Source organism: Helicoverpa armigera, chromosome 11 (genome assembly GCF_030705265.1).
Source record: "Helicoverpa armigera isolate CAAS_96S chromosome 11, ASM3070526v1, whole genome shotgun sequence".
Taxonomy (NCBI): Eukaryota; Metazoa; Arthropoda; class Insecta; order Lepidoptera; family Noctuidae; genus Helicoverpa; species Helicoverpa armigera.
This window is the reverse complement of record NC_087130.1, coordinates 6,807,462-6,827,155: the sequence shown is the minus strand read 5'-3', so window position 1 is coordinate 6,827,155 and position 19,694 is coordinate 6,807,462. Positions and strand designations below refer to the sequence as shown.

Here is a 19,694-nt window from a genome sequence, read left to right as displayed (position 1 = left end):
AAAAATATGATAACCAAAATATTTACGCAAACCGTTGAGAGTTGATTAAGTAAATAACATCAAACCAGCAAACATTGTCATAGTTAATTATTTTAAGCACAGTATATATTTATTTAGGTACACATTGTATTCTATGAAATAAAAAAAACATTTAGTGGACTAGTGCTGCAAATGCGGGTATCCAAAACTAACAAAGACCTCTTTATAAAAAAGTAAAAAATCAAGTTTCGAGGATTGCAGTACCGAGTACATATTTTCGTCTAAATCGTGATTTAATTATTGGGTATTTGCATATTACACTTTCCAAAGCTTATTTTTTATAAAATGGGGGACGATCAGAGTGAAACTAAATCCTTGCTAAGGGATGGTGAGTTTAAAATTGGTTTTATTGTTTTGACAGCTGATGATTCAACCAATACTTTTGTGATTTTTGTTGCTAAACAATGGAGTTAAAATGGTTCGTAGCAGCCGCTACGCAGTCTATCAAAATGCTGGTGTTGTGCAACCGATTTTCCAGTTATTACATGATTGGTTACGTATTTCTAAGTAGATATCTAACACGCCAATGTAATATTTTTGTGTGACAGAGGAGGTAAATGTCAGCACAATATCTCCCATCGGACCTGACGAGCTGCCTCCACCTTACCAGCAAGCGGGAATGCCGATGGTAACATGTCGCGTGTGCCAGGCTATGATCGACATATCAGGCAAGAGGGAGCAGCATGTGGTCAAATGTTCAGAATGCAATGAAGCAACGGTAAAAACATCAGATCCAACTTGTTCATTTGTACTAGAAACCCTACGCCTACTTTATATTTTGGGTTATTGATGACTAATAAAACTGATAAAATATATGATAATATCTTAATTGTTTTCTTTGTTTATCAAAGTTTATTGCTTGTTCTTGTTATTGAAAGTTCACTGACTTGGTCTCAATTTATAATTTCAGCCAATTAGGAATGCTCCTCCTGGCAAGAAATATGTGCGTTGCCCTTGCAACTGCTTGCTGATTTGCAAGTCATCATCACAGCGCATTGCCTGCCCCCGAGCAGACTGTAAGAGGATCATCAACTTGGCACCCTCGCCAGTCACTCCACCTGTGCCCACCTTGCCTGGCATGTGCAGGGTCATCTGTGCTCACTGTCAGGACACATTTCTGGTATGTATACTTCACCCTTATGAACAAAAACTTGCTTAATATTTAGGTGGTAATGTTCATTCCACTTCTGTAAATAACATTTAGTTATAAAATCAAATCAATACTTTCACCAATATCAGAGTCTGATTAATGAAAGGCTCTTTTATGTGAGATAAACAGTAACACAACAGACAAATACAGCTAATGAAAGAGGTGACATCATCAAAGTTAATTTTATGAACTAAGGAAGGAGAATAGCAGGGGCACTATTATTGATAATAGTCATATTAACTGATTAATAAATGCATTAATGGTAATCTAAAAACAGACCTTGCAGGTTAATATTTTCAACATCTAAATTTACTGAAATCTGAGTATTTGATTATAGTTTAGGAATTTGAATGGAATATTATTCTGTTAAAACTTATGACTAATGAGTATGACTATTTTGGTTTCTGCTTATTTATTTTATCATACTAATATTAAATTCACATTAATATTTTATTGTTTTTGTAAATAAACTTAGACTTATTTTTACAACTGCCTACAGGTTAGGAGTTTGTTGTTTATATTATGTTTGATAAGCATATTCAAAACAGTTGTTTGTATTGAATTTTATCATTGTTGAAAGGTAAATATTATGGTTTGATGTTCTTTGTCTCTATCATTCCCTCAGTGCTGCATGTTAGGACTTTATTTTAACTTATTTACTGTTGAGTTAATAAAAGTTAAATCCTTAATAACCTACAAACATACATAATTTTCTTTCCGACAGTTAAGAGGCTGTGCAGGATATGTATTTTTGAGATGTTTCTCTTTCAACCTAAAACCTAAATTATAATGTGCAATTGTGCATCACATAAATGTGTATTGAAGTTGCACTAATTAATCTACTTTTTGACTATTTTTTTTAACAACGCATGTGCTACTTTATATCCTTAGCATTTCTATGGCATCATACAATTGGTTTAGAAATATAAAACCAACACCCTGTCTTGGTATACAAAATGAAACAGCATTATACATTATTTTGTGTATGTAACAGTTTCTTGTTTTCAATTTATGTGTGTTTTAATTTGTATGAATATGTGAGCTGTTCCTTGTTAGATAATGGCAATATGTATCTATTATCACTGAAAGTACTACGTATTTAGTATTATATTGGTTTTTATCTCCTTTATAGAGATGTACACAATTGCTGAGGTCAGTGACCTTAGATAACATTGATAGTGTAGTGATGTATTTGTGTGCATGTTTCAGTACCAGCTGCTGAAGAACGCGCCGGTGCGCTGCCCGCACTGCCGCAAGGTGTCGTCGGTGGGCGCGCGCATGGCGCGGCTGCGCGGCGCCACGTTCGCGGTGCTGGCGCTGGTGTTCCTGGCCATCGCGCTGGGCGTCACGCTGGGCACGCTGTCGGCCGCCAAGACTCACGGCGGCGGCATCTACGTCGCCTACGTCGGAGGCTTCCTCCTCGCCTTCATCCTGGGCAGTCGAGCTGTCTACTACTTCGCTATGAAAGTGAGCACGATTGAGGGCCCCATGTAATAGTCTTCGAGTCAAACGACTTTGTGATAAAATTTGTATGACTAGAAAATATATTATTATATAGAAAATTCTCAATTCCATATAGCATTGTTATAAGAGCTTGGTATGCCAAGTATATTTAAACCATCTCAATATAGAGCTCAGTATGTTCTAATTGATGATTAGTTTGCGTCGATATTGCGTAAAATGAACCTAAAATAACCTTGGGAAGACAATTGTATAATTAAATCGAATAAAGTGTCGGTAAGGTTTGCCCTATGGTTAATGCAGTGGACGATTTATTGTATATGTTTAATCAATCTTGTCAGATAAATAAATGACTAATCGAGAGGACAGATGGTATCTGGGATTCTAGTTCAGCTTTATCAGTTATCTCTTGTATAGTTTATTGTTATGAATATGCATGCTACAATAATTAAGAAGGAATCTCAAATCCTTATCAGCAGTTAATTGATCCGGAACTTGCATGTAAACACAACAATTAACTAATTACTCACTGTCTCAGCATTGTATGGCAATCATTTATACACAGCATACTGCTATGAGATTAATATATTTTTATTTAATGTTCAAAATTTAGTGGAGGGTATTATGTTAACAGGGTGAAAATAATATTTGCCTAAACTCAAGGTTTTACATTTGCAGAAATTTTACTGATTGGAGTTATTATGTTTTTCAGCTCACAATTATGTCTATAAATATGTACCTACATGTAGCAAATTGTAAATATTATATTTTCTAAAACAATTGACGTAATGAATTTAAATATGATATCATTATTAATGGGAGTCTTAATTGGTCACAAGAAGTAAAATTAACTTTGAACATAATAATTTAAACATAACCTTAATCATAGCGTGTGTGAAGTCATGTGGTATACAAACTCGTTTTTTATACTTCTATATTCATTGAAACGAGTTAAGAAAAGATTTAAATGACTTCCCAAGGCCATATTAGCTGTCAAGTACCGAAACGTTTAAAAAGTATGTCATATAAAATTAATGCAAATATATTGGCTAACCTTTAGATTTGTAGACTGACTTCAATGATGTTATATTAATTCAGAATAGCTATCGATTAAAATTCATCGTCACTCATTTATTGCCGATTTCATGTCACTATTACTTCGTAGCATAGGCGTACGAGTCAAATTGAAGTGAGGTCGGTACTAACAATATAACTCCTAATAATATAACAATAACTTGTCAATAAATTCACACATATAAATTAATAAGTAGTTATAAATATAATCCACATAATTCAATAAGTAGATACAAATAATTTGGTGCTGAATTTTATAAAGTATGTATGAGTGACGATGACGGTAAAGCCTTACATTTGCTACAGCATTCCTCGTCTTGTACATGGCGTGTGTTTTTAAATAAAAATGAGAGATATAAACGAAAGATTTGTGCTAACCCGACTTTACTGTGTCTATCGATTAAGTTGCATTATCGTCATCACAACAATATAGGTAAATTTATGAATGAATTTGTGTGGTAAACCACCAACGAGACCAACTTAAACATGCAATGAACGGCGTCAGAGAATACTCAAAGAAATTTAGATGGAGATCCTTTTACACAAGGTTTCCATACATATATTTAAACGCATTTTCTACTCAGAAAACCCCCATATTTACGCCTTTACATGTGTCTGGTCTGTGTGCCCTATGTGTGCTAACTATAATGCAATAACTTTGTTACTTTCGCTGTCGTAGTTCTAAATGTGAATATTGAACACGAGTGACGAGAGTTGGGAAATCGGCTGTATTAGGATGTGCACAACAATCTGTACCTATTATTTAATCTTTTGCATTATATTCTTTGTCTAGTTATTTTTATTTAAACAATATATTATTATATCGGAAGGTAGTAAGGGCTAGCAGTCAATGTTTGTGTTATTATAATTATATTGTATAGTTTACTTATAATAATCGAACAATACGTGAGTTAAGTCTTAGATTTTTATTTGCTTTCAGTAAAGAAAATTAATAGTACCACCATATAATAATACCATGTATAATTCATTATTAATTATTTCATGAAATGTTAGTGCTTTACACATGTATTTGTAGTTATAAGTCAAATAAATTGTACCAATCGACATCTCACTTGATTTTCAATTTATACCTCAACTAACGTAAATAAATTAAAGGGACCAGATATAATTATGTAGTATTTTATTAATAATAATAACAAAATAAATTTAAGGTAAATACATTACAATAGGTAAAATTAATGTCGGTGTATTTACCAGTTTTAATGAGAACCTATAAAATCTAAAAACTTATAAATAACCGTGCACTTAGTTTATATGACACATTTATATTTTTAAAAAGATGTAATAGGTAAAATGAATTTAAAATTCTTAAAATAGGTACATTACGTAGGCTGCTACGTAGTTTGTACATTTCAATAATATTAAGATGTGTTGTACTATTCATTACACAGTTTTAGTACTAATGTACAGATAAAATACAAGAGATACATTACAAAAAATACCATCATTTTATGACCATTTCATTGATAAAATACATTGAATTTTAAATAGTTTGTAAAGAATCTAACTCTACACACGACTAGACGTACAGATTAGATAAAACTTTACCCTTCTATTTAGCAGTCGGGTATAAACTTGCCAGTGATACTTATCGGAGAAAACGTTCCAACTTACTATATTAATTTACTTTCTAAGGAAGGAATGTCTTTCGCACAACACACAAAGCATCAGATTGTTAAATGCATAAATACAGCAGTTATCATAATCACTATCGTAGTTATTGCAAAAATTGATAATGGTAGAGAAGCTTCGGAGTGGTCTTTGGACAATCCCCTGATATAGAGTTGTACCTGGCCTAAAGGATCCTATTATATTAAAATATTTCGATTCCACATAGAGAAAAAGACGGTGATATTATGCACCATCCCTTTTGTAAGGAAATCGCTGTATATTGTCGTTACATAATAATTGTGGTCCGAAAGACGGATCCTGGGGTAAATATAATGTTTAAAATGTAAGCCGTGTGAACATATTGATAGTTAATGGGTCTTGTTGTAAGAGTCCTTGTGCTGATAGCCGGAGACGTAGCCCGAGGCGTCGACGAGGTCCTTTCTGCCAGCGATGCCCTTGCCTTTGCCTGTCTCATCGAACCGCTGCCGATGGGAGCCCGTGTATTTGCTGGTGTCCGTTAGACGGTCCACGGCCGCTGCAGCCGCTGGTGACTTTGTTACCTGCAATTGGGTATTCAAGATTTTAATGAGGCTCTACTTAAATAGGTTGGTTACAGGTTTTCAGTCTTCTTCTAACAGAGATACTAAAATCCCTACGGCAGTTAGCAGCATACAGCCAATGTATAATCTCCAATAAATATGCCACACTTGTATGAGGCACAAAAATTATTCATCATTGTCATACGAGCTGCCTATCATAGAATGGTAATTAATAAATAATATTTAAGTAGGACTAAATTGAATTGGTGACGTAAAGGAAAATAATTTACTTTGTACATTAGATATCTACAATAGTAAGTGTGTAGGTACCTACCTACCGTATTACCTACAACGTGACTCTTTGTTGATAAAACTCAAGGTAGTTATGAAGAAGACAATGCATTAAATTGATGACTAAAACTCACGTGTGATGAGACGCCGGGCTGTCCACAGCTTGTAAGCTTCTTCTTTATTTCTTCCACTTCGATCTTTTTACTTTTAGCGAGATCCTCGAGGAATTTTTGATAATCATCAATGCCAAGTTTGAGTGTCTTCAGCTTCTTGAAGTGAATGGCTGTGTCGGTTGTAGTGATCTTCTTTCCATCGATTACCTTCGCCTGTTTCATCCATTTATCGCTCTGTGACAGCGTTATCGTTTTGCCATCTGACTTTGGGTCTCCGAATTTAGAAAACGCTTTGAACGCATCCTGGGAAACGTGACATCGATTAGAACAAGGAATGTTAATAGGTACTCGAACTAAGTAGGCTAATGTTGGGAAATAGGTCTTTAATAATTAGGTACCTACACACATAAGGTTTCGTGTTGGTAACCAGTGACCCTTATTTTGCCAACATCTCCCATCATCAGGTATCTGCTTCTACTTTAGCTGTTAGTATTTGGTACGTCCTTTAATCTCCAGCTTTCAAAGAGGGTTATTTCTTGATATTATTTACCTTTAGCGGGATAGTTCCTTCGCTTTTGTTGGCCGTTCCGTTGAGTGCTCCCGGAGCAGTTCCATTCTCCAGCTTGACGTCCTTGACCTCCTGTGTCACCTGCTCCACGGCAGCGTCTGCTTGTGCGCCCTCAGACATCTTGCTCTGATTACTGGAAATAACAAATGAATCTATCAGGAACTAGAAGTGATTGAGTCACGTTATAATACATTTTGGTGAAAATATCGAAATGGTTCGTCGGATACCTATATTCTGAATATAGAATTCTTCAGTTTGAGATAATTATTCAAAAAACGACAGTAAATCTAGATGGTCAAGTCTCTGATGGCGTGGCAGTGCCTTGTTTTTCTATTCGTTAGGATTTTGTATATCTGCCTGTCTGAGCTTTGGAATATCAGTAGTGGTATGGTAGTAAGATGATACCTAAGCAACTGGAGAAATGTGGATCAGAGGGAATTTCGTCCTTTAGGTATAGGTACCGAACCACTTCAGCCCCTAGCCCCTGTGACCGATAGAGGGTAGCTGCCAGTACCAAGGAGAATAAGAGCGTGATGAATATCAGTAGGTACCTATGCAAACATGAATAATATTGCCATTACTTGTGCTATGTTTTTGCTGCTAGTGGTTTACTGGAAATATTACCATGCTATGCTGTAATTACCTAGCTACATATAGCTTAATACCTAGGTAAGTAAGTACTTATTTATTTTTTACACTTTCTGCATATATTTCAATGGTACTTAGATACAGATCTGACTATTAATATAGTATAAAGTAAATATTGTTAAGCACCTTCAAACCTATCCACACTACCGCAACAATTAAATTTGCGGAATAAAACATTAATTCAATCTTCGAATAATTATGATGGTCAATTATCTTCATTGTGGTTTTGACATTGAATGTACAGGGGTGATGTCATATACAAACATCCGAATATTCATTTGTTACTATCGCGGAATATCGTAGGATAACGCGACTCGTAGTGGCTCACGTTCCAGTGCTAAAACTGGCAATTACATCACTGACCTTGCGCACGAAACGATTTGACGGCAACTTGCTGTAAACATCAGCTGAGATTCCAAACTTGCATTAGGTAAAGTGCTTAAATAAACTACTTGCCGCCTACATTTCCTCAGTGTCTGTCGCTCAAATAAAAGCTTAATACCTAGTCGTTTGTTCTATTAAGGAAATGACATGCCTGATTTGGCAGTTTGACCTTGGCAACTAGTCTAATCCTGGAAGACAATGCGGACTACAAATGATGTAAACACAAATTCATTAATCAAATAGCTTGACACGTTTGTGGGGGCTCAAGAGGAACAATATGCTATTACACCTCCGCTGATTTGTCACTGTGGGTGCCCTCGTACATTATTCCTATCTAGACTAAATGATCTGACCTACGGAGCTCAGAGTTAGAGATCAAGGCTGACCGTACAATAATTATGATTTGATTTAGAACAGGACTCGATGAATCACTTCCCTAATATGGCTAGGTAACTATAGATCTTAACAAGTGCAACCTAAGACAGCTTTTACCTACCTATAGTTAGGTACACATAAGCAAGGTATACCGTTTTGGGGTTGAAAGTGGGTAAGTCGACAAAGCAACGCCCTTGACTAATATTAGTTGTGACGCCTTTGTTGATTTTATTGAAATGTTAAAAAGTCGCAATGCGTATTTTAATAGGGGCACTATATTCGCAAGGACATAATATGTCTATTTCTGTAAATAATGTGTAATTTTAATATGTCCAGCTAATGTTGAGTAGCTGGCAAAGTAACAAAGTAAGTAACCTATTTGAATTACAATAGCCGTTTTGTCTGAAAGTAATTTCGTAGTTTTGAAGTAGATCGGTTGTTCAGATACCCGCAATAGCTTCATAGAGCGTCATTTATGGCGCAAGTACAATGGACCTGGATTGGACGGCATGGTGGCACCTCTCCGACCTACTTCTCGCTTTAACCCATATTTATACAATTCCGGTCATAGCTCTCTGCATGTGCGCGGTCTGTTTACACTGAGCTCATAGCACCGCCCTATTCATACAGAACTGAATAGTGCCTTTTGAAACTGCAACTGCATACACATGTTTATCGATACAAACTGTAATCGCAATGTGATAAAATTAACAACATGTGTAGTGCAGATATCTAATCTTATCTAAGTAAAAAGAAAGGACATCAGAATAATGAGTTAAGCAAAATATTTGGTTGTAAGAATACCCTAACTGCTACCATTTTCTTGGTTACCTCTTTCTTGGTACTTCTACAACCTAAAGACATGCTCATTAATATTTAAATGCAAAAGTAAGTCTGTATCTATATATTCTGTTCGTCGCACTTTCTCGCCTGCAAACTGCCTGCAACCTAACTGAGTAATAGAGTTAAACAGGTAAGCTACACAGATAGTCAGTCTGAGGCCTGAGAAAGGACATACATATTTGCTACTTTTTACCAGAAATAGGTGCCGTGAGGAATTGTTGGGTGTTCCCATACAATTATAATGTGTCCTAGTGACCGAGGCTGACGTCATCCCCCCATCAACATTCGCATAGATGTCCTCGAGCAATGAGTCATTCTTATAAAAAAATACAAATAACGCTTACGCCCTTATATTAGCTCATATAACTCAACTTTCCCCTCAACAGACATAGGCATAGATAGATACGAGTACGTTTCTATGGACTTCCTTCGCGTGACTAAAACAAATCAGAATACACGTTGGAAAATCGTGGAAACAGGTTTTAGAAACTTGGCTTAACCTTAGCGATAAGCCCTAGGTTTGAGACCCCAAGCTTTAAGTATGGTGATATTTATGTTTCTAGTAGGATAGTCAGGTACTTCGATCGTTCAATGACACGCTCCTTAAATTTAATGTACTTCGGTCGTAAACGGCACAATAGGGAGGCAGAGAGGCAAATCATTGAGCTACGTTCGACTCGGAACGTGATTTGTCTGTCTAATGAGTTACACTCACACCTATAACATAATGAAGCTATATTTACTTGAGAATGATGTCATCTTTGAGATGACCGACAGTCTAGAGCTCTTGCTAGTTGTGTAAGCCGCCGACTAGCCATGCTAATCGAAAGTACATAGATAAGTTATGTATGTAGGGACGGTTAGGGACCTATACTGTGAGCCTACAATTCTTACGATGGCGAGCCGTGGTTTAAGCATGGAGTTATAATGTTTATATAATATCATGTCAATATCCTACTCCGAAAAAAACATCCCCGTCAGAATGCCCAAGGCTATGAATTAGCGGGTAGCGCCAAAAAGACAAGGTCTCGCCTTGCCTTATTAACTTTGGCTGTTTGATCATCTAATGGTGTAATACAAACACCTTTACAGTAGAAAACACGTTGTAGAGTTTCAAGTAAAGAAAAGTTTTTCAGGAACTTCCAGTTGCTTAGTGAATTCAGAGGTACCTACTGAGTTTCCTATTGAGGACGCTTAATATAACTTGTGAATAAAAACAAAAAAGAGCGTCATTTGGCGTGACTGGAAGTGACCTTTCTAAATTCCGAAGGGAGCGCGCCAAATCAGATATGACCCTCCTTCCCCGTTAATAAGTAGGAACCCTCGTGTAGCTGTCAGTCCGGAAACAGAAACCACTTATAATAAGAGAAAAATTGCTCCATAAAAAGAATTTACAGGTAACTCGGTACTCCTACAATGGGGAAGAAGGGAGAACTTTTAAGGAAATATAACATGCTACTTAGTAAAATATACATCAGGACGCTATAACTTAACCAACGCAACGCTATAAAGTCTGATGACTAAATTCTCATTTTCTGTCAAGTACCTACCTACCTCAAATAAATTGGGATTCACATCCTGAAAAATTGCAAACGCTTTATTTTGTGGAGCTAACACAATAATTGACAAAAACTAATTCAGTTCTTTATAAAAACTTTGTCAATATAGTTTCACAACTTTATAGTGAACTGTCTTCACATTAACTACAAATGGAGGGAAATCGGGAAAGTGAGGTAGCGTGCGAAAAACTAGACAGAATGTGAACGGCCTTGCAAGTTTCTATATTAGAGTTGATAGCTAAATGTTCTGCATAAACTTTCCCTGCTGGTGGTGCCGACGACACTGAGCCTTAAGCCGCACCATAACCATTTACTTAGGTATATAGATACCTACAGTTCTATATTATTCTACAATGACCTAAGTTTAACATGTAATTGTTTTGTCGTTAACTCTACCGCTCCTTATTCAGTGATTACCGAAACGAAATCTAGTATTGGAAAGCACAGCATTGATAAAGCTGAAGAATTTCATTGTATGTTTGGCTGAACGAATCTACCTATAGATATCAAATAGAAAAAACTGCATTATGCAATGCACTGTATTTGGTGAGGCCTGTATCTACCCACACCCACATAGAGTTTGGTGCATTAGCTACCCAAACCTTATGTGGAAAGGCATGTGCAAATGTGCAATGACTTATAAAACAAAGGTAAGGCCGGGAAAATAACTATGCTTATGTAGCTTTGTTAGATATCCTGCTTGACTGAAGATAAGAAAAGATAAATTTAATTGCTGGGCCACAGTAGGTGCTGTTCTCTGGAGTATTCATGCTAATGAGTACCCCTCTCTGCTGCAAAAATCAAAAGTTAGTGGATGCTTGAAGGTTGAGACCTACGTAGCTATTTAACCGCATTACGTAAATGCGAATTATGGCAGTCGTCAGGTTAATTGATTGAAATAATTGAATATATAAATTGCGCGAGACTACGTACGTGAGTTGGTGTTAACTGAGTAGGTAAACGAGGAGCAGATAGGTACCAGTTATCTCTCTGTTTAGTCCTCTTGTTAGATACTCGCGTTTAACACAATGGACGTTCAACGTATAGGAACCTACTTAGGTACTTACTTTGTTATTCTCACTAGGTGAATGAAACTGAAAACAAGCTAGACACGACGTTTCGAAGTTCCAGTAACCTTTTATTTACTAAACCAACTTATTTATAAATAGGTACCTTGATGCTTACACTTCAGTATCGAGGTAGATACCCAAGTTATTAACCTAGGTACTCTTTGTATGTACTTTGGTACTTATATCTTAGACCTAGGTCATTTGTTACAACAATAAATATTTCAAGGTAAAAATGACATCATTCGCTCTATCGCAAAATAAAGTTGTTTCAAGATATGTGGAAGTTTTAACAGAATTATAATTTACCTAAATGTTTGAATAAACAATAATTATAAAATTACAAGTAGATACCTAAGCAACTGACTGTTACGTTTATGAAAAAGAAACATGGTATTTTTTGCTTCCTTCTCGGAAAATAGTAAATACCAAAGGTTCATTCAGCTAGCAAAAAAAGCTAATATATGCGCATTTCCTACAGCAACAACGTATTGGTAGGTGATATCATCTCCTAACATAAACTTTAAACAGGCTTTCAATAACGGCTTGGCCGTGTTGTAAACTGAGCAATATTGCAATGCAGTTAACTATATACTTATCGTGGATGTACCTATGTATGTAAGTATAAGCACAAGCCTAGGTACTATCTCTACAATACATAGGTACTTAGTTGAAAACAAAATACATTATTTTGTACCTGCGTAAATAATAATGAAGCTAATTGTGTGTTGAAGTCATTCAAGGTAAGGTAATTAACAAATTGCAGAATCGTATTTATCTATATTACACATTTTATCACCATTGTAAATATATCAATTTATTACTTTTATAAACGGATCGCAAAATAATGCAATCAATTTTGGTATCCAAAAACAAGTGAGCAAATGTACCTATCTAATGTAAATCCAGAGCAGTGACAATAATAGTTTCGTTATCGCAGATCGCACACCTATGACAATGTTTATTACGGAACCACGCAGCTTATTCAATGATTATCAAAGTGTTTGGAGTTGACGAAGGTTGTAACAGCTACCGTGACTGTTAGCTGTTATCATCATAATTGCACGATGAATTTTGAGTGCGTCGATACTCCAGATAAAGTGTTTATCGCCAGGAAACTTTTTAGCGTTAAATCACTTATTACGTTTATCGCGCCTGTTGTAAATACGTCCAAATAGTTATGATTATGATGCAAGAGCTATGGAAATATTTTTAGTAGGTACGGATTGATGGATTGCTGAATACATTTCTTAGATTGTGAATCTAAAAATACCTAGTGGTACCGATGAAGGCACTGAGATTGTAGCTGGATAAAGAAATGCTACAAAAATACGTTTTATATTTCCAACAGTTTCTGGGATGGGGAGCTATATGCGTAAGAGGGAAAATTAGCACCCCTCAGTGTACCCGAAATATGTCAACCCCTAACGCTTTCTTTGTTTTCCTAACACAAACGGGACGAGATGGACTTCCCTCGTCATACTTTCAATAATCTTACGGTGTAAGTAGAACCATGGTAGGGTGGAGTATAAAAATTGTAGCAATTATTGTTTTGATCTTACAAGTTCCTAAACATCTAACGGATACCAAAAATCTCTAAATTTAATTAACAAGGATATTGGGCCTTCCGAATATCTGAGAAGAAGTGCAGTTACAGTCTTGTAAATGGTTTCGTGCAATTATACATTGTAATTTCATAATAAATATAAATTTAGACTCACATCAATGTTTCAGGATATGAGTGAAGTAAATGAGATCACATGAACTAGCGAGTGCGGAGCGAACGCTATTTGTGGCGGCGCGCGTCTATCGCGGTTGCACCAATACTGGCGCGAAACAGAGGGGACCTAAATGTTGACAAGCCCAGAGATGCGCAGCGAATTGTGATACTGTACTACGCATGCGCCGCAAAGAGTTCCGTGTCTGCCGTACGCCGTCTTGATGGCTTTGGCCCAATATACGCCCCATGAAGCTAACGAACCCAATCTTATAATCCGCAATAGAGAACAGATATCGCATCATGCCCTAATTTCATTAGCTAGCGGATGGTTCTTTCTATTTAGGACTTATTTTATGTCCGCAAATGTTCTGTTTTTTTACATGAAGTTTAAATAAATAAATACCGTTTTTTTTGACTCACCATTATAATCCCATAGTAGGTAAAAATCCTATTGGACTCTACAATCAGACCCTGTTAGGTGACAAATTGCGCTGTAGACCGTACCAATGTTTAATATGTAGGTACCGTGTAATAGTCCTTTTACGTAGATACCTGTTGTGTGTCAACTGCACAGTTCAATCAGGGTGCTCGACTTAGTGACTTAGATAGAGGGAAAATAAAAAAAAAATCGAACGATGTAAATCTTTTATTAAAAGCAACATTGTACATTATATACTTCACAACTGTAATAAAATATGAATTTACTTCTGTACACGAATGAACACATACAGTGATAGAGTCAACAAAGCAATGTTAAATGATAAATAATATGCCTATGTAATAAATTAAATAACAGTAGTCTGATGACCTAAAATAGTCTGATTTATTGCCATTTTTTTCCAATTTCACAGTTAGGCCCTTATTCATTTTAATATACATATCTTTATACATGAATATACATATATAGGTAGATATTTGATTTTAGGGTTTTGACACTATCCTTTGTTTTTGGAACAAAAGCAAAGCAATGTAATTAAATTAAATTGGCATTCATCAAAAACATTTTAGAGTGCATAATAAAAAAAATATATACATAATGGGTGGTTACAAAATATCTTATGGATAAATAATTCAGCAGGTTAATTAATGCATCACAGTATTAAGATAAATCAATAAAGCATCGTTGACGTGGCGGGTTCGATGAAGCGTAGAAACTTAAAAAGCTTAATAGGTATCACAACTACAAAAAAGTGAAGGGCGATATGAAAGACAGAGTTATGGCAATTAGAGCTTCTGAGCTGCATAGATAACACATACTGTTGAACTTGTAAGCCTATTATATATCACAAATGAAAGCCTTTCCACAGTCCAAGGTTAAAGCTATTAAAGCTAAAACTTCTTTTTTTGACCCTTTTTGTTGCTGTACGCTACGTTAAACTTATTTCATGTGTACGTTATTTTTTATACTAATTGACCGATTGGGATCCATTTTTTTTCTGACCGGAACACAAAAATATATGTACCTAATACAAGTATAGAATGAAGCAAAAATACTAAAAGTTACATTTCAGTTGTGATTACTACATGTGCATTAAAAATACTAGGGATACCTACTTATGTCGTAGATAGTTTGTGTCTAACATAATGTTTCATGGAGTTCAGGTGAGGTAGACAATGAAAATGATGGTTGAACACCTAACATTCTTTATAACATGAAAAAATAAAATTCTGGGAAGGTGGGCGCCATATTACATAATATTGCTCTGCATACAAAATTTCCTATATCTATGTAAAAAATCACAGTTTAATAAAACACAGTAAGCGCACTGGTAACAACACAAGTCACGCTAGTTAATTAATAAAATACCTCATGTCAGATTGTGCTGGCTATACATTTTACTTATCTAAGTAATGCATTTTCTATTTTGAATAATATATTGTAACTTAATAATACATGTGTGAGTACACTGCTTATGAATAACTACCCTTGGTTTAGAATTGACCTATGCATTGAACATTCTACTTTGTCTACCATTTTATCTAGATATTGTACTTGTACTATGACAGTAGTAGAGGGAGTAGATCCCCTAACTTCGGCAAGACGACGTCAGGCAGCGGCGGAGTCTTTTCATTGCGCAGTTTTTCCAAATCCTTGTTCGAAGTGACTCCTGACAGCACCAAAAGTGTTTGGAAGCCGCAGCGCACACCCAGCTCGATGTCAGTATTGCACCTGAAAAATTAAGAATAAATGATTGAGTTGTTGTGAGTGAGAATTTTGAATGAAATTGTGAAGTCGAATTGATTACAAAGTGAATATGAAGCAGCCAACTGATTGAAATAGCAATTCAATTAAACTGGCTAGCAGCTTAATTGAATGGCTATTCAATCAGTTTTCCTTTGACCAAAACTGATTAAAACTGTCTATGAATCTTATTAGTGTTAGCCAATACCTACTTCAAAATATGTACAGTAGAATGTTTCTAGCAAAAAAGGTAATCAATCTCAAAGGTCTAATAGAATCTCTTCCAAACTAAGACAAAGTTCACAGTCGTACAATATTTATAATCTGATATTTGAAAAAGAGGGGTTGATAAATAAAAAGCCTTTACCTGTCCCCAATCATCAAAGTCCTTGCAGGGTTCAGTCCACATGATTCAAGATACTTTCTAACATAACTATGAGGCTTTCCAAGAACCAGGGCTTTCCTTTCAGAACAAGTTTCAACTGCCCTGACCAATGTGCCAGTTCCCGGCACAACAATAGATCCGCCCTTAGGAAACCTTTCGTCAGTATTTGTTGCAATGAATAAACATTCTTCAGATGCAAGGTAGGAAGCTGCTTTCATGAACTTTGGGTAACTGACATGTTCGTCAAAGCCCACCACTACTGCCCCAACTTCAGGATCTAATTCCGATGGCTGCATATTTTTAAAATCTGGTTTCACAGGATCAGGCTGAAATTAAATATTTCATTATTAATTCAAACCTTAAATGCAATTATTTAAGAACTAATTTTAAATACAGTTTTACATAACTTACCCCTACACCAATATGTCTAATTCCAACAGCTTTTAATTCTTCTCCGATACCATTGGAACCCAGTAAATATACCTTTTTAGTAAAGCCAATACCTTTCAGGTAATGAGCCACTAGGAATGCTGTTGAGAGGATTTCATCCTGCAAAAGATACAAAGGTTTTTCAAGAATTATTAGCAGATTACATATAAAACTTGTTAAAAACATGATTGAGAGTTGATGTGAACATTTTTTTCAGGTTTTATGCAATTTGTAGCAATCAATGATATTACTATAATTTATTAGAATTTAATATTTCATGTAGTAATAGATAACTTGCGAGATGACAGTTGTTAGAAGAGCACGGCTTAAGAAAACATGCTCTGCTGACCCTTCTGGATGATGTAAATCTGTTTTCACAGCCTGCTTTGCTAAACTTATGAATCTGTAACATTTGTCTATTTTCATAACTTACTGGATTAGCAATGAAGCCCAGCTGTGTAGCTTTAGCAGCAAACTCACTGCGGATTTTAGTAGAATTGTTTGTTACATAAAATATTTTCTTTCCCAATTTTCTGAAATGATTCATTGCATCTGCAGCACCAGGGATTGCATTATTATCAATCCAGAGAACACCTAAAAACGAAAATCATTGTCAGTATACCATAATGTTGAAAACTGTCAGAAGGTTTTATTCTATTACTATGCAGACCTCTAGGTGAACAGTTATCTTTATAATCAGTGTGACTTTATAATTTCTAATATTATTGGTTATAATAGTTCCTCTGAACAAATGTTTCAGGGACAGAAAATAAAGATAATAAGCACACTGCTAAGCAAGAAACGATACAGTAGGATGTAATAACATTTAACTTACCATCACAATCAGTTAATACCGTATCAAAAGAATTCAAGAACTCTTGAACTTGATCTTTTGAAGCATCTTGGAGACTGAATACCGCTGACTTAAACATGGTGCCGCTCGTACTCAAATGCCTGCTTTGGTGCGGTAATTTAACTTTACCATATATATTTATGGAAGAATGCAAGCTGACGCTGTTGATGTTCAAGATCTTATTCAGCAATTTAAACATTCCCGTTCGTATGAATCCAAGGGCTAGGCTAGGTCAAATCTGTCAATGTCAGCTGTTCGCTGTCAGGGCTTATCATTTTATCATTTTGACGTTTGACAGCTGGCTGATTGTCAAGCGTCAGCATGCTGTGAGTGTGAATGCTATGCTAATAAAAACAAACAGCAGGGAGGGAGGGCTTTTTAACATTTAAGCGGTTCTTGAATGCCAAATTTATGTTAATTCTTGCTCACACTCATTTGACCTATCAGTGAACTGGAAAGTCCAGTCGGCAAATCCATTCTAAAACTAGTTCGATAGAAACAATACTGTTGTTTATTTTGTTCGTCTGATAAGTTGATAAGGCTGGTGTTTCTGCCTTTAAATACTAACTGCGATCATATTTTTGGGCAAAACTAAACCGGCATCTACTTTTAACTAATCGGAAAGTATTCGAAACGTTAGTGTCGAAATAGCTGCTGAGCAATTCTCTTGTATCAAGTGTTAATTAAAGTCTGTCAAGAATTTGCTTGTTTTGGTAAGTACAATTTTTTTTTGTACTTTGCACTTTGGACCTGAATTGAACATTGGACTTTAGACACTAACTAGGTATTTGTTGTCAGTAGATTCTTCAAGATGGATATCAAAGAGACCATTATTGAAACTCAGCAAGGAGGTGTTAAAATAGTTCAGTACAACAAGCCCAGTAAGAAAAATGCCATAGACCAGGTGATGTACAAGCGAGTAATAAGAATACTGAATGAAGCTGCAGTAGATGAAAACATTTCTGTGATGGTGCTGACTGGCACTGGAGACTTTTACAGCAGTGGCAATGATTTCTCTGCTCCACCGGATTCCAATACTGGCAACCACTTGAATGTTCTCAAGGAATATATCAATGCATTTATAATGTTTCCCAAGATACTAATAGCGGTTGTGAATGGACCTGCTATTGGTATTGCAGCCACAACGTTAGCACTTTGTGACATGGTGTTCGCTTCAGATAAAGTAAGTATATTGTATCTATATTTACCTAAGTAACCCTTAGTAAAAATGCTTAAGCATGTAGGTAATTTATTGAAATGTTTCTCTGTTCCAGTCATATTTCTTAACTCCATTTACGAAGTTGGGCATTGTTGCTGAAGGGTGTTCAACATTCACATTTCCACGACTACTTGGTGAAAGGAAGGTATGTAGATATTTAACATGATTAAAATAGCAATCAAAATTACACCCCCAAAAAAATCACTTATTTTTTTATATTTGAATTTCAGGCAATTGAGATGTTGCTATGTAACTACAGACTATCTGCAAAAGAAGCCCTTGAATATGGTTTTGTAAATTACATTTACAAGCCTGAGGAAGTTCAAAGTAAAGTTTGGGACAAAATAGTTGAGGTGTCAAAACTCCCCAAGCACTGTATTACAATCACTAAGAAGTTAGTAAGGGATGCTGTGAGAGAAGAACTGTTGAGAGCCAATGACAAAGAAATAGAGGAACTCAATGCCATCTGGATAAAAGGACAGAGAAGTAAAATATAAGCAAAACTTGTTTAATATTTATGTGTAAAAAATGCATTTAAATATTTTTATAAGTATGTATGTAGTGTACATAAATGTATGTAGTTTTTGTGATCACATTTATATTTAATCATTTATATTTTATCTATTCTTTAAGCATTTAAACACTCAAAGTGATCCATATATGTATTTTGAATTATCAGTATGCATTTAAGATGTGCCACCTGTTAAGGAAACTGAGATCTAAAAGATATCAGGTGTTAAGACCAGTATTTTTCGGATTTTCCGATTGTATACATACTTAAAACAAATAAATAAGTATATACCTATATATTTTTTTGTTTACATTCAAACTTTTATCCCCTAAGATATAATAGGTATTTGATTTTTTGTAAAAGTGAGTTCTCAAAACCTATAGTTAGGTGACTTCAAACCCTTTAAAAGGTGGACCAATTATTTGGTTGAAATTATATTGTGTCAGAACCGATAGGTGGCGCTAATGTCAATATTGTCTATTAGCGGTGCAAAGTACACATGGTTTCAGAGGCTTTCATCACGTTTTCTAAATCTCTACCTACCTATACTACCCGTGCCAATAAAGAATGGGATTAGAAATGGCGGCGCATCTATTCACTTCTCGCTCGCACATTATTTCCGTCTATACTCACACTCTTTGGTACCGACTGA

The 19,694-nt window shown here is 35.5% G+C and overlaps 4 protein-coding genes across 5 annotated transcripts; 2 read left to right on the top strand and 2 right to left on the bottom strand.

The window, feature by feature from the left end:
- Positions 1–149: 149 nt before the first annotated feature.
- LOC110370045 (type 1 phosphatidylinositol 4,5-bisphosphate 4-phosphatase) lies at positions 150–4,796 on the top strand. The gene is made up of 4 exons (XM_021325745.3): positions 150–367; positions 588–757; positions 950–1,159; positions 2,399–4,796. The coding sequence occupies exons 1-4, from the start codon at positions 325–327 to the stop codon at positions 2,681–2,683; spliced, it is 708 nt and encodes a 235-aa protein (XP_021181420.1). The 5' UTR covers positions 150–324; the 3' UTR covers positions 2,684–4,796.
- Positions 4,797–4,848: 52 nt separating this feature from the next.
- On the bottom strand, positions 4,849–13,577 carry LOC110370046 (tubulin polymerization-promoting protein homolog). Its single transcript, XM_021325746.3, has 4 exons — positions 13,465–13,577; positions 6,850–7,000; positions 6,321–6,602; positions 4,849–5,916 (listed from the first exon to the last, which is right to left on the bottom strand). The coding sequence occupies exons 2-4, from the start codon at positions 6,985–6,987 to the stop codon at positions 5,725–5,727; spliced, it is 612 nt and encodes a 203-aa protein (XP_021181421.3). The 5' UTR covers positions 6,988–7,000; positions 13,465–13,577; the 3' UTR covers positions 4,849–5,724.
- A 517-nt stretch (positions 13,578–14,094) lies between these two features.
- On the bottom strand, positions 14,095–17,560 carry LOC110370042 (glycerol-3-phosphate phosphatase). Its single transcript, XM_021325739.3, has 5 exons — positions 17,295–17,560; positions 16,893–17,053; positions 16,442–16,579; positions 16,013–16,356; positions 14,095–15,633 (listed from the first exon to the last, which is right to left on the bottom strand). The coding sequence occupies exons 1-5, from the start codon at positions 17,509–17,511 to the stop codon at positions 15,462–15,464; spliced, it is 1,032 nt and encodes a 343-aa protein (XP_021181414.2). The 5' UTR covers positions 17,512–17,560; the 3' UTR covers positions 14,095–15,461.
- Positions 17,561–17,676: 116 nt separating this feature from the next.
- On the top strand, positions 17,677–19,092 carry LOC110370044 (enoyl-CoA delta isomerase 2). Of its 2 annotated transcripts, none has more exons than XM_021325744.3 (4): positions 17,677–18,025; positions 18,111–18,495; positions 18,587–18,676; positions 18,762–19,092. In XM_021325744.3, the coding sequence occupies exons 2-4, from the start codon at positions 18,124–18,126 to the stop codon at positions 19,026–19,028; spliced, it is 729 nt and encodes a 242-aa protein (XP_021181419.3). In that variant the 5' UTR covers positions 17,677–18,025; positions 18,111–18,123; the 3' UTR covers positions 19,029–19,092. The 2 variants fall into 2 exon arrangements, with proteins under 2 accessions (XP_021181419.3, XP_021181418.3); XM_021325743.3 differs by having other exon boundaries at positions 17,679–18,025; positions 18,114–18,495.
- The last annotated feature ends 602 nt before the right edge of the window (positions 19,093–19,694 follow it).

Bases quoted from the DNA above. Each gene is read 5' to 3' on its own strand.
- LOC110370042 (XM_021325739.3), bottom strand. From the start codon at position 17,511: ATGTTTAAATTGCTGAATAAGATCTTGAACATCAACAGCGTCAGCTTG. The intron at 16,580-16,892 runs GTAAGTTATGAA...TATCTTTTGCAG, and splicing joins TGGGCTTCATTGCTAATCCA to GATGAAATCCTCTCAACAGC. The intron at 16,357-16,441 runs GTAAGTTATGTA...ATTTAATTTCAG, and splicing joins TTAGACATATTGGTGTAGGG to CCTGATCCTGTGAAACCAGA.
- LOC110370045 (XM_021325745.3), top strand. From the start codon at position 325: ATGGGGGACGATCAGAGTGAAACTAAATCCTTGCTAAGGGATG. The intron at 758-949 runs GTAAAAACATCA...TTATAATTTCAG, and splicing joins CAGAATGCAATGAAGCAACG to CCAATTAGGAATGCTCCTCC. The intron at 1,160-2,398 runs GTATGTATACTT...TGCATGTTTCAG, and splicing joins ACTGTCAGGACACATTTCTG to TACCAGCTGCTGAAGAACGC.
- LOC110370044 (XM_021325744.3), top strand. From the start codon at position 18,124: ATGGATATCAAAGAGACCATTATTGAAACTCAGCAAGGAGGTGTTAAA. The intron at 18,496-18,586 runs GTAAGTATATTG...TCTCTGTTCCAG, and splicing joins TGGTGTTCGCTTCAGATAAA to TCATATTTCTTAACTCCATT. The intron at 18,677-18,761 runs GTATGTAGATAT...TTTGAATTTCAG, and splicing joins GACTACTTGGTGAAAGGAAG to GCAATTGAGATGTTGCTATG.
- LOC110370046 (XM_021325746.3), bottom strand. From the start codon at position 6,987: ATGTCTGAGGGCGCACAAGCAGACGCTGCCGTGGAGCAGGTGACACAG. The intron at 6,603-6,849 runs GTAAATAATATC...CACGTTTCCCAG, and splicing joins AAGGAACTATCCCGCTAAAG to GATGCGTTCAAAGCGTTTTC. The intron at 5,917-6,320 runs GTGAGTTTTAGT...ACCCAATTGCAG, and splicing joins AGCCCGGCGTCTCATCACAC to GTAACAAAGTCACCAGCGGC.